Source organism: Branchiostoma belcheri, unplaced genomic scaffold (genome assembly GCF_001625305.1).
Source record: "Branchiostoma belcheri isolate BF01 breed outbred unplaced genomic scaffold, Haploidv18h27 scaffold107, whole genome shotgun sequence".
Taxonomy (NCBI): Eukaryota; Metazoa; Chordata; class Leptocardii; order Amphioxiformes; family Branchiostomatidae; genus Branchiostoma; species Branchiostoma belcheri.
In genome coordinates this window covers 607,391-622,371 of record NW_017802458.1, presented here as the reverse complement: position 1 = coordinate 622,371, position 14,981 = coordinate 607,391, and the positions used below count along the sequence as shown (strand labels likewise).

At 37.7% G+C, this 14,981-nt stretch overlaps 1 protein-coding gene across 3 annotated transcripts in view; it reads right to left on the bottom strand.

Annotated features, from left to right (window-relative positions):
- Positions 1 to 304: 304 nt before the first annotated feature.
- LOC109479580 (solute carrier family 15 member 1-like) overlaps positions 305 to 14,981 on the bottom strand; it is a 30,679-nt gene continuing 16,002 nt past the window's right edge. Inside the window, exons 5-24 of one of the 3 annotated variants that reach the window (XM_019781577.1) lie at positions 14,383 to 14,496; positions 12,016 to 12,115; positions 11,496 to 11,586; positions 9,990 to 10,067; positions 9,575 to 9,657; positions 8,959 to 9,042; positions 7,990 to 8,079; positions 7,756 to 7,800; positions 7,388 to 7,423; positions 7,095 to 7,183; positions 6,620 to 6,701; positions 5,979 to 6,116; positions 4,966 to 5,127; positions 4,247 to 4,293; positions 3,900 to 4,043; positions 2,992 to 3,112; positions 2,195 to 2,326; positions 1,718 to 1,825; positions 1,303 to 1,398; positions 305 to 584 (exon numbers count right to left, since the gene is read on the bottom strand). In XM_019781577.1, coding sequence (XP_019637136.1) covers positions 426 to 584; positions 1,303 to 1,398; positions 1,718 to 1,825; positions 2,195 to 2,326; positions 2,992 to 3,112; positions 3,900 to 4,043; positions 4,247 to 4,293; positions 4,966 to 5,127; positions 5,979 to 6,116; positions 6,620 to 6,701; positions 7,095 to 7,183; positions 7,388 to 7,423; positions 7,756 to 7,800; positions 7,990 to 8,079; positions 8,959 to 9,042; positions 9,575 to 9,657; positions 9,990 to 10,067; positions 11,496 to 11,586; positions 12,016 to 12,115; positions 14,383 to 14,496 — 1,999 coding nt within the window. In that variant the 3' untranslated portion in view covers positions 305 to 425. Of the gene's footprint in view, positions 585 to 1,302; positions 1,399 to 1,717; positions 1,826 to 2,194; positions 2,327 to 2,991; positions 3,113 to 3,899; positions 4,044 to 4,246; positions 4,294 to 4,965; positions 5,128 to 5,978; positions 6,117 to 6,619; positions 6,702 to 7,094; positions 7,184 to 7,387; positions 7,424 to 7,755; positions 7,801 to 7,989; positions 8,080 to 8,958; positions 9,043 to 9,574; positions 9,658 to 9,989; positions 10,068 to 11,495; positions 11,587 to 12,015; positions 12,116 to 14,382; positions 14,740 to 14,981 lie in introns of those variants that run through there. The other 2 variants (XM_019781585.1, XM_019781569.1) reach the window with 2 other exon arrangements.

The following is a 14,981-nucleotide window of genomic DNA, read 5'->3' as shown; positions in this document are numbered from 1 at the left end:
AATTAAGGCAACTGGATAGATACTTTTCTAATGTATTCTATTACTATGTTTACGATTCATAAAAACAGGGCCTAAGGAAAAAACGTTGTGTTTCCTGTTTCAGCCCTGAAAAAAAAATATGATTGGTAGGTAGGAAATATTTTTTCTCCTTTTTTTAGACTTTGGTGGTCTCTACTCTAGTGATCAAACTTTTACAATGCAGTTTAAAAAGTAAAACTTGCATGATAACAAATTTTCAATGTCAATGTTGGAAAACCGTGTACAATGTTTCATTACTCAGGTGTCAGATCATGGAGCTAGAAAAGGTCAATCAGCTCGAAAAATGTATGTCCCTTGCAGGGGTCCACTAAAAAGGCTAGGGTCGGCAGTTTTTTTCTAGGGTCGGTCAGGAAACAGGAAACACAACATTTTGTTCTACCAGTTGTCTACAGTTGAGTTATGTATGATGTCTCCCCGGCCAATACTCCAGGGCTTACTGGTCCATCTGTGGTCAAAGCTGGGTTGTCCACTCCGTTTTTGACTTTGCCGTGTTCAACATCACCGTTTGTCGCTGATTTTCCCAACTCTTCCATCTCTTCGTCATCCTGTAAGTGATAATGAATGAATTAATTAATTTATTTATTTATTTATTAATGAATATAGTAATAAGATACGCCAAAAAAACAAGTTACTCAAGCATCTGGATATATTTTTGAAAACGGTCAGAAGAATGAATGAATGAACTTTGTTGCTCGACAATCGTACATGGTACGTTGTATGGAAGTAAAACAAAAATACTACAAATCAAACCTATCCTACAATTATAACTATCATCGACAACAATATATAGGTTACAATATAGTCATTGGTGATTTAGTCTCGCTTTTGGAATGAAGTATAAGATAGGGCAAATGATGTCTTGAGATTCAAAATCATGCTCAGCGGTATCCCATCTGCGGTCTGCATTTTGCAGAGACATTTTAAATATTGCAGAAGAAAAATTAGGCAACCTGCAATCTCTGCAGGCTGAAAAATCAGACTAGAGGCTCAATGGTGTTTAATAGCTTTTGTGTTTACTCTGACTCTATAATATACGAGTCATTTTGCATGTATTTTTCAAATTGCATGTAAAATGTTTGGCAACATGCAAATTTGTGTATGCCATGGGTTTAGATTCGGACTCATAAGTGTGTATTTTCAGAAAGTATTTCCAAATTGCAGAACATAATTTTTACATTCTGCAATATTGCAGAACACTGAAAAATGAGTAATGAGTGACAGGTACAGTTCTTAGTATTGGACATTTAAGAAATAGTCTCTTACCTTGGGGATTTCGTTATACGTGTAGAAATAGGACATAATGGCAAAGATGATGACAACAGCACCCATCAGTCCAGCAAACATGAAGAATTCAATAGCCTAAAAAATAGAGGTATCCAACATATCACGTGTGTTAAAAAAAGACACAAATGTTTTAGTACAGTGTTTGGCTCAGACCCAAGAGTTCCCGGGTTCAAATCCTGCCCGATGCCACCAATCTTGTGCCCTTGGGAAAGGCACTACTTTTCTCATTTCACTCAGTCTTAGCTTCGGTTACGGACGTTACTCGGATAGGAGTTATATGGAAGTCCAATGTCTGGTCTTACTCAGCTTTTACTTACATGTACAAAACTGGCGTTTTACGCTTAAAAAGGTCAGTTATCGGGTATGTGAAACAAACAAACAAACATCTACTAACCTGGTCTTCGATAAGCCTGGCCTCTGCCACGATCAACACGATCACGTTTCCAAAAGCGACCGTCAGTAGCCAGGCTGCCTGAAGCACTGACTTCATGCTCTTTGGGGCCTGGGATTTTTAGAACAAGTTAGATAGTGATAACAAAGCCTTCAGGTAGCCCTCAATGCCTCATTCAGCTCCAAAATACTCATATTTTGGCCCCAAAAGTTGAGAAAAGTCCTTGTCTTCCTAGCTGTTAGTTTTTCCATCTAACAATGCAGTGCGTGGATCACATAAAAGTTCAAAATTCATCGTTTGAATAATAACCTGACTGGTATGATTTTGTTGATTATATTGTAGCATGTGGAGCTATCATAGGATGCCTAGGCCTGTTTTTTTTCCCTGTCCCTTCAGATTATTTGCTGAAAAATCTGGGAACCAACAAATTCAACTGTTGTGGTCTAACTGTGATGTTAAATGTGAATGGAGGTCCCTTACCTGAGAGTAGGAGAAGTCGAGTCCAGTGACAGAGAAGAGAACCTCTCCAGTAGTGATGATGAAGTACTGAGGAATCTGGAACAGGATACTCATGGAACTGGGCTCAGCGTCGATGTAGCTGTTCACCTCATACTGGTGGAAGGGGAAAATAAAGTATTTATTCAGATATTCATGTACGGATACAGATTCATGCACCGATACAGATACAGATTTTCCGAGTCCCAACACCTGAGAGAGGAGGGTTGACACGGTGGCCTTCGCGTGGATTTGTTTAAGGTGGATAACAGGTGGTGAATCTGAGACCCACACACTTGGGCATCCGTCTTCTTCAGCGGCACCATATCTAGGGAGACGTGCTGGTTCTGGTTGGGATTTATTTTATTTATTTGTTAGTCTAAGTGTCTTTATCAAATCTTGTGAAAAATTCTATAAGTTACAATGCCTCATATACATTTATTTTCAAATCTTTAATATGCTTGTATATAGAGCAGAATTCCATGAAGGTTTCGATTACTTCGATTACAGGTTGTACATGTAATCATGTATTCAGAAACGGGCAAATGGCAACAAAACATTTCATGGGATATGTACATGTACATTAGATAGGCTTGAATCATAGTGATGATGATGAGCATTATGAACATTTCAGAAACAAGGACAGGACCACTGTTTGGTTTTTGTAGTTTTTCTTTTTCGGCAAACATTTTTGACAGTTTGTATTTTTATGTTGTGCCATGCTTTTTTCTGTGAAATGTATTTTTCCAAGCTTAATAAAATGAGTGTAAAAGAAGTCCTACCTCTGTATTTTTGTAGACGACAACAGTGTAACCTCCACCATGTTCAGTAGTGTAACCATCACCAACTGTCTCCGTCTGAGATTCACCAGAAGTATCCTTATACTCAAGCTTCACGTTGAATCTGGAAGAAAACATTTTTAATTGTTTTAATTTTCACATAAGTAAACTTCGTCAAAAAGGACTTCTTGTGTAGTGTGTATGACATGTGTGTATGACAATTTATACCATATTTAATCACCCAATTAACACACACACTCACACACACTCACATACATACAGCCATGCACACACTACAAACCTAACCATGAAAAACTTTTTTGCATTAAATACTGTTCAACCTTGTCCGCCAACCACCTGCTATCATTTACCACATCTCTCTATACATCTATCCATCCATCCACCCATCCGCCCTTCCATCCATCCACCCATCCATCCATCCTTCCATGCATCCTTCCATCCTTCCATCCATCCTTCCATCCATCCATACATCCATCCATACATCCATCCATCCATTCATCCACCCATCAGCCCATCCATCCATCCACCCACCCACCAATCCATTACTCCATCCATCCATCAATCCAGCCATCCATCCATCCATCCAACCATCCATCCATCCATCCATCCATCCATCCATCAATCAATCAATCCATCCATCTACCCATCCATTCTTCCTTCCATCCATCCATCCATCAATCAATCAATCAATCCATCCATCTACCCATCCATTCTTACTTCCATCCATTCACTAACACACCCAACCATCAGTACATCAACCCATTCACCCCAAAATAGGCTAGGTTCGGCAGTTTTTTCTAGGGTTGGTCAGGAAACACGACTTTTTTTCCTAGGCCCAGTTCCTGCAGCTACATTTTCTACAAACAAAAACATGTGGAAGAACTTCTTACTTTCCTGGCTCCTTGACGACATACTCTGTTGCCTTGTGCTGCTCGGCATCAAACGTGTGGTACACCTGGCTGGGAGCGTCACTGTTCTCAATCCTCACGGACACGTTATTACCGACCGTGGCTGGGTCAAGCATGAAGATCACCCTACAGAAACAGAAGAGACAACATTAGGCCACAGCAATTTGATTTGTTCATTCTCTGATTTTTTAGACAAAATATGAAGCGACAAGGCAAAAAAAACAGGCCTAGGCTGATCTTGATAATATTACATGCATGTATTTGTATATATATGCATACTACAATGACCATTTTTAGACATGATATATATTTCGTGTCGTAATTGTTACCTCATTTTTGGATCAGCCTTTTCTGGCTTATCCCACTCTGTGTGGAACTGTAAAGAAATAAAAATCACAAATGGTTAGATCTACGCGTTTATGTATATGCAATAAATTGAAGTTGAATACAATAACAAGAATTTAAGAACATACTCTGAACACTGAACACAAGATTCTTTGAAACAATCTCAAGTTTCTTTGAAACAATCTCAAGATTCTTTGAAACAATCTCAAGTTTCTTTGAAACAATCTCAAGATTCTTTGAAATAATCTCAAGATTCTTTGAAACAATCTCAAGTTTCTTTGAAACAATCTCAAGATTCTTTGCAACAATCCCAAGATTTTTTGCAACAATACCAAGATTCTTTGAAACAATCTCAGGATTCTTTGAAACAATCTAGAGATTCTTTGAAACAATATCAAGATTGTTTGAAAAAATCTCAATATCAGTCCTGGTAGTCTTTGCAACAATCCCAAGATTCTTTGCAACAATCCCAAGATTCTTTGCAACAATCTCAAGTTTCTTTGTAACAATCTCAAGATCCTTTGAAACAATCTCAAGATTCTTTGAAACAATCTCAAGATTCTTTGCAACAATCTCAAGATTCTTTGCAACAATCTCAAGATTCTTTGCAACAATCTCAAGATTCTTTAAAACAATCTCAAGATTAATGTCTAACCTCCAAGAAAGTATAGAAAGTAAGTACTTAAGGATTTATATAACAAACCTGTGATGGTGCAGAAAGTGCTCCATTATTATCTGTGATGATGACTGTGTTGAACTCCTGATCTCCCATGTCCACCTTGTAGGCAGTCAGACTTGTCTTACCGGTACAGCTGAAGTCCAGAGTGTGGTTACCCATCGGCACATCGTACAGTTTCTGGTCTCCCTGGAGATACAGTTGAAGCAAAGTCAAATTCCGTGAACACCATAATGATCAAATATTGCTACAAAACTATTGAAAATGATGCAGTTCAGCTCATAACTATTCTACTTGTCAAATGAGTCTTTCCTCCACAAGATATGTATAAAACATACTATTTTCAATGCCAGATAAATGTTATGGAGGTTAAGTATACAGCAATACATCACGGAACAAATAGTCATGTTATATTATTGTCTACATATTGGTAGATATTGGATATTGTGACTATCAAATTAGTTTAGATATCCAACTTCCCAACTTGAATAGAGCCTCAGGGTAGTATGATATCTTTTTTGAGGCAGTATGTTTTTGATTCAATGCATCTAGGGCATTCTTCTCCTTTCACCGCATTTAACCTCCCCAACCGAAGTCAGGTACCCATTTTACACCTGGGCGGAGTGAGGAAAGTACTGTTAATTGCCTTTCCAAAGGACACAACGTCTAGCCAGGAATCGAACGTTACCGCGTACCGAAGCAAAACATAATGTTTTTGCTCAGTTTCCTCTTCCTCTTCTTCTCCAAACAGTGACCTCTGACCTGGCCAATGACCTGATTTGTTGATGTCTGTCACCATGGTAACTGGTATTGGGTTACAAAATGTTGCAATTTTATAGTAGGAGACTCCTGTCTGGCCAGGAGAATTCTGCCATCATATATGTAAATGTGTTTGGGTAAGAATTAACCGAGCAGACCATATGCGACGGTAAACATTATACATTTGCTTTGCAAATGTTAGTTTTCTAGTCAGTTTTGTGTCTGGTAGCCTAGCAACCCAATACTTTGACACCAATTAAAAAGAAAAAAACAGGACAAACCTTGTAGGCAATTGGCTCAAAGGAAGGCGCATCAGTACCAGGGAGAGCAGGGTTAAAGGTCGGCTGGAGGTCACAGTTCGCCAGGTTGATGACACGAAGGCCTGAGTTTCCAGCCGCGGGTGGTTGTGGGTAGGTGTTCTGTGAAAACACAAGGACACTTAGCTTTGAGTGAACTCATGTGCCAGGGCTCAAAATACCACCTGCATAGAAATATCAGCAGATTAGTGCAGGTAAATGTTATAATTCCAGAAAAGAAATAAGCTTAAAGATATTTCAGTGCTTTTTAAAAATATTTTTGACTTGATTTAATCGATAAGATCATATGATGTGAAAAGCAGACAGCTATAAAATTACAGTTTTTCTGACTCAATAGAAATGCACTTTAGTGTGGGACTTGGTATGTCCAATTAATATGTCACTAGCTAAAGGCCTTTCTGTATTCAGACGCAATCTAATCAACAAAATCATATGTTCAGTTGTACATTTGTACATTTGTATAGTTGTACATATGTACATTTGTGAAAAGCAGGCAACTATAAGATTACATTTTTTCTCACTCCATACAAACACTTTAATTTAGTCTAGGACCTGGTAAGTCCAATTGATATAAGCCCATGTGGAATAACTCATGAATACTATACCTGCAGTGCTATCTGTATGAATCCAGCCACAACAAAAGCTCCTGCTGCAAAGGTCATACCGGCACACATCCTCTGTAAGGGCCTGGCAGATGTTCAAGATAACACAACATTCAGATCAAGCTTAAACTATTGGCCAAAGCAAAATTATCAGGCATTTTTTGCAAGAAATTTTTGTGACCAAACTTAGTCTAGTTACTACATCAATGACACTAGCCTCCAGGCAGATTTTTGGAGGCTGCAAAGATAGTATCAAATTGAATAGGATGTATCCATTTGGCAGACAGTTACAAATTGCAACTTGCAGATTCAAGTACAAAAGGAAATCCTGATAAAAATGCCTACTGTCGAAAACACATAGATTATGATGAAAGAGATCTTTTCCAAAGTTTCTGTTAGAATGAAAAGAAATTACGAAAATGAAATAGGTATACAAATTTTTAGTAACAGTGCATGAATAAAGATATGATTTTTGTACCTGTTGGGGATCTTGCATTTGTCCAGAATTGGGTAGATCGCTCCCTCAAATATGGGGATGAGGATCAAAATCAGAGCTGGGTTGACGAACTGAAAAATAATGAAATATTTCAATGAAATACATGATAAAATTTCTTGCCACAAGTTGAAAAGTAAATTCTAGAACACAACGAAATTGTTACTCCAGGAACGGGATAGGTTTTGAAAAGTGTCACAGGTGTTTTGAGTAGTATCCACTACTTTGTTTAAGTGACTGAACAAACTATAGAACATTTAAACAGCTCCAAAACATACCTGAATCTGATCTGGCTTCATCTTGCCAAGAGGTCCCTGTTGGGTAAACAGAAAATGGTATAAAAAAAAACAGCAGCAAGATAAATACAGGTTAATAAAGGTTGAAAAAAGACTACAATTGTGTCATTGGCACTCCATATAGTTCTCAAATGGAAATTTCTTTAATCGTCAGCAAAACTAAAAGATAATAAAGAGGAGTCGGAGAGAAGAAAAAAGAGAGACAGAGAGACAAGAAGAGAGATAGAGGTAGGAAGAAAGAAATATAGAAGAATTCAAGAAAGAGAAAGGTAGAAATATATAGAGAGAATATATAATGTACAGATGCTATATTGTAGATATAAAAAAATTCTGTAAATCCATGTGCTTACCAGGTCATAGTTCATCCTGTACGCCTGTAGTGTCCACCGAGATCCCTGGAGTTTGTAAAAAGATTTTTCAATAAGTTGACATTTATGTATTATTAGCTCTTTTCTTCAAGACTAAACTAATAGAGCATAAAGAATATGTTTGTGAGCTGTTTTTTGTGTTTGTATGACCCCTGGAAGATTAGCCCCCTTTAAAAAACTAAAACTATGAATGTTTAAGTCCCAGACTTGACTCACTTGTTGGTCGAACAGAGCCCAGAAGACAGGCAGAGGGATGTACATGTACAACACGTGCAGCATGAACTTGATGTCACGAACCAGCTTTTTCTGTAGAGGAAATACACGCAAGTTACAAAAGGGCAGAAATAACTGGAAAGGTATGTTTGACTGGCGTTCACACATAGGACAAGCCTATTCTTGGTGCTGGGTACACACATTCAGTACTTACAAAGTTGCCAACATTATTATGTTTACCTTTGCAGAAAGAAAACGACTTGAACCAGACATCTGTCACCATCGTAACTGGTGTTGGGATACATCATGTTGCAATTTTATACCCCCACATATTCGTTAATTCTTACTTAAACATATTGAATTTCATATATATGATGACAGGAGGTTAAATCCCTCCTGCTATAAAATTGCAACATGATGTAACCCAACACCAGTTACGATGGTGACAGATGTCTGGTTCAAGTCATTTACCTTACTTATTTGGAGAAGAAGAAGAGGAAGAAGAAACAGAGCAAAAACAATATGTTTTCCTTCTGCAAAGGTAAACATAATAATGTTGGTAACTTTGTAAGAACTGAATGTGTGTACCCAGCACCAAAGATAGACCTGTTCTATGTGTGAACGCAGGTCAGCACCAAGGACAGGTCTTTTTGGTACGTGTATATTTGAAACTTTCTTCTCATACCGCTTTGCAGACTTTTCAATCTGAATTGCTGTCATTTACAATTAAAAGAAGATATTTTAACAGCATACAGTTTAGATGATTATCATTGAAACATCATCTGCCTTTTTTAACTTTGAATTCACCTCAAATCATTTTTATTAGGCAAAATGGATGTCTTACATGAAGTGAATTCAGATTTCAGGTCACTCTAACTTCCAACAATTAAACTGGACAATGGAGCAGTAACGTTAGTAAAAGTAATGTATCAACATGGCTCTATCACATCTATCTGACATAGGCATACTAACCTCGTATATGGTAGTGTCACAGTAGTCCATCCAGTGGTCTCTCTGCTCACCAGACTCACGGTTCCACCGGTTCTTAACCGCGTTCTGAACAAGAAACAGACGGAAAGGTGTTGAATAAGGATATAATAAATTCAGTACTATGACAAAAGGTCTTAAAGAGAAGTAATGTTTCATGTATATGGTTATTGAGTGATTTCTTAGCTGAGTGCATGCAGTATAATGAAATAATTATTTGCATCTTATGATTTGTGTACTTTTCTTCAGCGTGACTGCTATGAATGCTCTTCTTCCCAAAGGATATTGAACATACTGTCCAAATTCTCATGTATACAAAGAAAAAAATCAATGTTTTGGTAGTTGTCTACAATTTTGACTGATACAATTTAAGACAAATTGCTAAACTGTTGCTTGAAAACTACATGTACAAGTCAAACATCTGTATGCTAATCTGTTTAAAAAATTGCTGAACAGTCCTACAACATGAGTCTAACATTGATGCTATTGCATTTGTAGGGAATAGGGACTACATGTTAACTAGTTGTAGAAGTATCATGATGATCATGATCAGAATGCATAGTTTAAATGTATGTCTAACGAACTCAGTCACAAGACTCACCCCGATGGCCTTTGACACCAGCACGACAACGTTTCCTTGTGGCGGGTTCCTCTTGTAGAAGGGGGTGCCGACAACAAACAGAACTGCATAGGCAAGGAATGATGGGTATATTTGTAAAAAAAAATTGCACCATACAAGCACTACTCTCTGAGCTGATAGGGCAATGATTAACAATGTAATATTCCTCACTGTTAACTTACATGACAACATTGTATATTAGTTCAAATATAATCGAGACAAGACACCCATGACATATATGATGACTTCTGTAGGAAATAGTGTGCTTGAAAGTATTATGTTAACATTCAATGTAAAATAACACAGTCTTACCAGTAACTTAAAAGCTAAATTTGAAGCAAATGATGGCAAAAGGCTTCAAACATGCTATCGTTGTAATAGAAAAAAATTGACTTACTTGTTGCGACCACCATAAGAATAGCGGGAACTCCGAAGGCCAGAGGGAAACAGTCAGCTCCATAGCACTGGACATCGTCTGTAGGTGAAGCGTTGTATTTGTTTATTTATTTGTTTATTTTTTGATTCAGGCCAACGGCCCATATAAAAAAGGAGGACAATAACAAACATAAATGTTTTTGTGTATTCATGTGTTGACTGATTTATTTGATGCCCTTGTGGAATTATAAACCTGGCTTGAATTTAACTTTTCTTGACAAATGTTTTGTTATTTATAGAATGTTTGACATGTGTATATCTTTTGACATGTTTACTGGATGCCTTTGTGGGATTAAAAACCTGGATCAAAGTACTAAACTTTTGGACGTTTAATGCAGTCAACGATACACTGTTTTCTTATTGATAAAATGTTTGCCATGATACGGGATTGGCAAATAAACATGTTTTTTTTATAAAAATTGTTTTCATTGGATGTCCCTATAGAATGAATACCAAAAAGACATTAGCTATTGGAATGATTTGGTAAATGATACACTATTTTACTTAACACTTAACACTTGGCATATCAGCCAAGATTTGATGTGACCATTTCTGCACCTTTCAGTCCACTCTTATCTATGAGTAGCCTTGGACTATCAGGGTCGAGTCTTCAACAAATCCATTAACGGAGGCCACACATGAGTGCGTTATCATATAATTAGCAAACCATGTGGTCCACTGAGTGGGTTGCATGGGGGATCGTGGCAACGTCTTACGGTATTATCTAGGAGTGCCAATTGTTAGAAAAAAACGCTTAATAGTAAATTCAGCCAGGCCAGCAATGGTTACCAGTAAGTTAAGTTGTTCTTGTGTATGGATGCATTGTAATGTCTGGTAAAACTATGCTATGACCTTGGATGCCCTGTTATGATTTTAGGTAAATTATATGGTGTTCAGGACTATGCCATATGAAGAATTTTTAAATACTACTTAACGATGAATGTCATGTTTTGTGGAATTAAACGACCAATTTTGCTTGACACGAAGACTTTCCTGACAACATTTTACGTTGAATTATAGCAGCCAGCTACATAGCAAATAACAGTAAATTAAAATGGCTCTCTACGCATCAAGTAAAAAGGCATGCAGACCCCTCGTAAACAACTAGGACCATGTTTACTTCTAACTCCTGCCTAATAGTATACGGTAGCAAATTTCAAGTGCTGTTGAACTCTTCACCGGACTGGTTGCTCAAAGTCCATGTGAACCACCTCAACTTTGCCTGCCCTTCTGTGGTATGTGTTGACTCTTGGTAAGTCTGGTCAAAAGGCATTTGTGTAGCTATTAAGCCATTGAAGGCTATAGAGGAATGTTATTTACAATATTATTCATCCAGGTGTAGCCAGACTTTAAGCTGTGATAAGATTATCGATTGACTCAAATTCAATGTTGCACATTGTATACATGTAGGGCAAGAAATCTTGGGGGATTTAAATGGATTGCCAGTAAACTGGGCTGAACCACTTACCCCTAAGCAGAGGGGTGACCAGGGTAGAGATGAGACTTCCAGCATTGATGGCAAAGTAGAAGATGGAGAAGAACATCTGGACTTGCTTTGTCTGTGGATGAACAGGAGAAAAATAGTCTATATCATATATACAGTATTCAATGTATATTGCAAGCTACAAGAAGTACAATGATAAACCAAAGAAATCCAGTCTGACTTATTTTCTACATATACATACAGTTAGAAACTGACGATAGCCGTGTTATGCTACATGTTTTGATGTATGGATTTTTTTAAAACTATTCTATTCTAGCTCTTAGTTTTCTCCTCGCCTTACTTGTCGAATTAGATGCAAACCAGACTTAGATGAGCATTAGCTTTTTAGTTCTAGCCAATATCTAATACTGTTACCACTGTTTATATTTCGTAATGTTTACCATTTGTTTCTTATTTACAATTAGCTCTTAGGCTAAAAGTGCGTTTGCAATACACAGTTACAACAGGCTAGGGTTGAATAGATTTTATAATAAGGAACCTTTACCTGTCCATCCTTGAACTGGTCCCCCCCGAAGGCTGACACACATGGTTTGATCCCGCCCGTTCCCAGGGCAATCAGGACCAGACCAATCATGGCGCCCGGTCTGTGGAAAAATAAACCCAGTAACAAAGTCAGTAACATTCTACTACAGCACGACATGTACTAATTACTATAGGGTATCTTTATAGGGTTCTGAATTGGTTCTATTGTTTGAATAGTATGTTCTTTTATTCAAAACCATTTGTTTTACATCAGCTGACATTTCGATGACCGTCTGTCATCTTCATCAGGGCTAATATGACTGTTTTACTCTACACTACACTCTACTCTACACTACACTCTACACTACACTACACTACACTACTCTAGGTGTTACATGATTCACTAGACTAACTCCAGTGCACAAGGCTCCAGTGCAGAGTGAACCAGCCATAAGCCATATAGCCCTGATGAAGATGACAGGCGGTCATCGAAACTTCGTCTCTTGTTAACAGAATGGTTGTGAGTAAAAGAACTCAACTATCCAATCATATCATTCACCAACCTGATGAAATTATCTTACGGTTGGTTCTATTGTGTTGATCGTATGAGACATTGTCTTTGGTTTGTGTCATGTGAAGATTATGTTGATGATAATGAAATGAACTGGTTCATGCAGTGATATTGACATGGTTGACTCTGTCATGCATTAGTGATGATGGTGGAACACACTGAGCCATGATCACACATTCAACTGTACTTCATGATATTTTGCATTGAAACTGTTCAATTGTAACGTTACATTATCAGTTTCTGCTCTTCATAATTATAACTTACATTGTTTTTTTCGTAGTAACAAAGTTGTATCAGCAATATTTTCACATTGTTCTGATGCAGCCTTATAGTTCCGAACTGAAATCTTAGTCTTCTTGAAGAAGAGAAAAGTTTTCTGAGTTGTTGGACCTTTTAAGCCCAAAACCACGTTAAACTTAACTGTAGTTAAATCATTAGTTTCCACATGTTTTTCGAGTAAAAGCCATGCCTACTAGAAATACCGGTAGTTTTACGTTCTTCTGAAAACATATCGTCATATTGTTGCTGATGTTTCTTTTTTGTTGGTCGATTTTAGGTTGACCAAAAATGATGATTGCAAACCATAGAAACGCATTTTATATAATTTAGTAATAATGACGCTCGGTACCTTTTTATACATCAATCATTCATATAATGGTAAGAGCAATTCAGGACCAAACGACCATGGCCCTGCCATTCTGTACAATAAGTGACGAATAACGAATAAACCATTAGTATCATTAATATTATTATCATAAACGACGTTTGGTTCTAGATGAAGGCAGATAACTTGCAAACGTGGTCAAAACATCATGAAGTACAGCCTGATATTTCGTGCAGGTGACGATTATGGCAAACAGCTTGTGCAGATGATGATGTGCAAATAAATCGGTATCTCATGACCATTATCATGATGTTTGTATTGTTTTATCTAATAATGATTGTTTACCTAAAATGATTCAAAATGAATATCATGATCACTAACAATGATAGTTGGCTTGATGAGTTGATGATATTGTGTTGATATGATCTCAACTGTAATGACTGATGCTGTTGATGTCAATTATCTTAACAATTAACTGTACATTGAATTGATGATATGTTCATGGTAATGTCAATGATTTTGTGCATTAAATGTGTTGTTTGTGATGATGTAGATGATTGTAAGAATGATTTTCCATGCACACATTTTGCACGGAACGACCACAATGACTGGAATGAGACATGCAAATCTCTTCACCCACTCAACATTGACACTGGTCAGTAGTTATAGGCCACACTGAGTTAATTTTTTGGATGACATCCACGCGCGCATTGATTTTCGCCTATTCTAAAAAAAAAGATCACGTTGCCTGGCTCTAGGCCTGGGTAGTCCACGGTAGTTAGCGACAGTACGGAGCCAGTGGTAACCCTGGAGGATGGCACCGATGGCACCAAAGCTCCACGACTCAAGAACTCAATACATACGTACAGTGCCGATTCATAAATTCCACAAAAAGCCAGCGTGTGCCGGCTTGTCGTGTACGTCGCTATGTACTGCTGGAAATTCACAATACCAGCTTTGTATTCTTGTGGTCTGGTAGCATTTTTATTTTTTTGCCGGAATTTATTTTTATTCACCCGCGCGCACTAATTTGGGGGTCTTCAGAGGATGTCATCCATAAAATTAAGTCGGTGTGGCCTTATGATCGGACATGCAGCAATGATTGGCCACGCAGCAACGGCTAAGCGAGATGACTAGGGTACGAGGGGACGGCCTGCCCAAATCTTCCTGATCACTTTTCGGCCGTGTCCCAAGATGTACCCTCACAGACTTACATGTTTGAATCTGGCGAGACTCCGTAGAACGGGTATGGAGGAGCTCCGAAGAGAGAAGAAATGGACAAAACAAAATTGCCAATGGCGTAGAGGATGGAGACCGACACTATAGTCCTATGAGGTGCAAATGAGTGAAAACATATGGAATGATGTGCGATGGCAGAAGCAAGCATGTACATATAACAGTCTTCACCAAACCTGTTCGCTATGCCATTCGTGGGAAGCAATGTATTTTCTTTTTTGTCTGGGACAAAGGGAGCATCATTGAAAGAATGATATTAGAATGATGATCTTTAGAATATAATGATGGTCTTAGAATCTTAGAATAATGGTCTTAGAATCTTAGAATGATGGTCTTAGAATGATGGTCTTAGAATCTTAGAATAATGGTCTTAGAATCTTAGAATAATGGTCTTAGAATGATGGTCTTAGAAACTTAGAATAATGGTCTTAGAATCTTAGAATAATGGTCTTAGAATCTTAGAATAATGGTCTTAGAATCCTAGAATGATGGTCTTAGAATCCTAGAATGATGATTCTAGAATCCTAGAATGATGATTCTAGAATCCTAGAATGATGATTCCAGATTTCATTGCCAC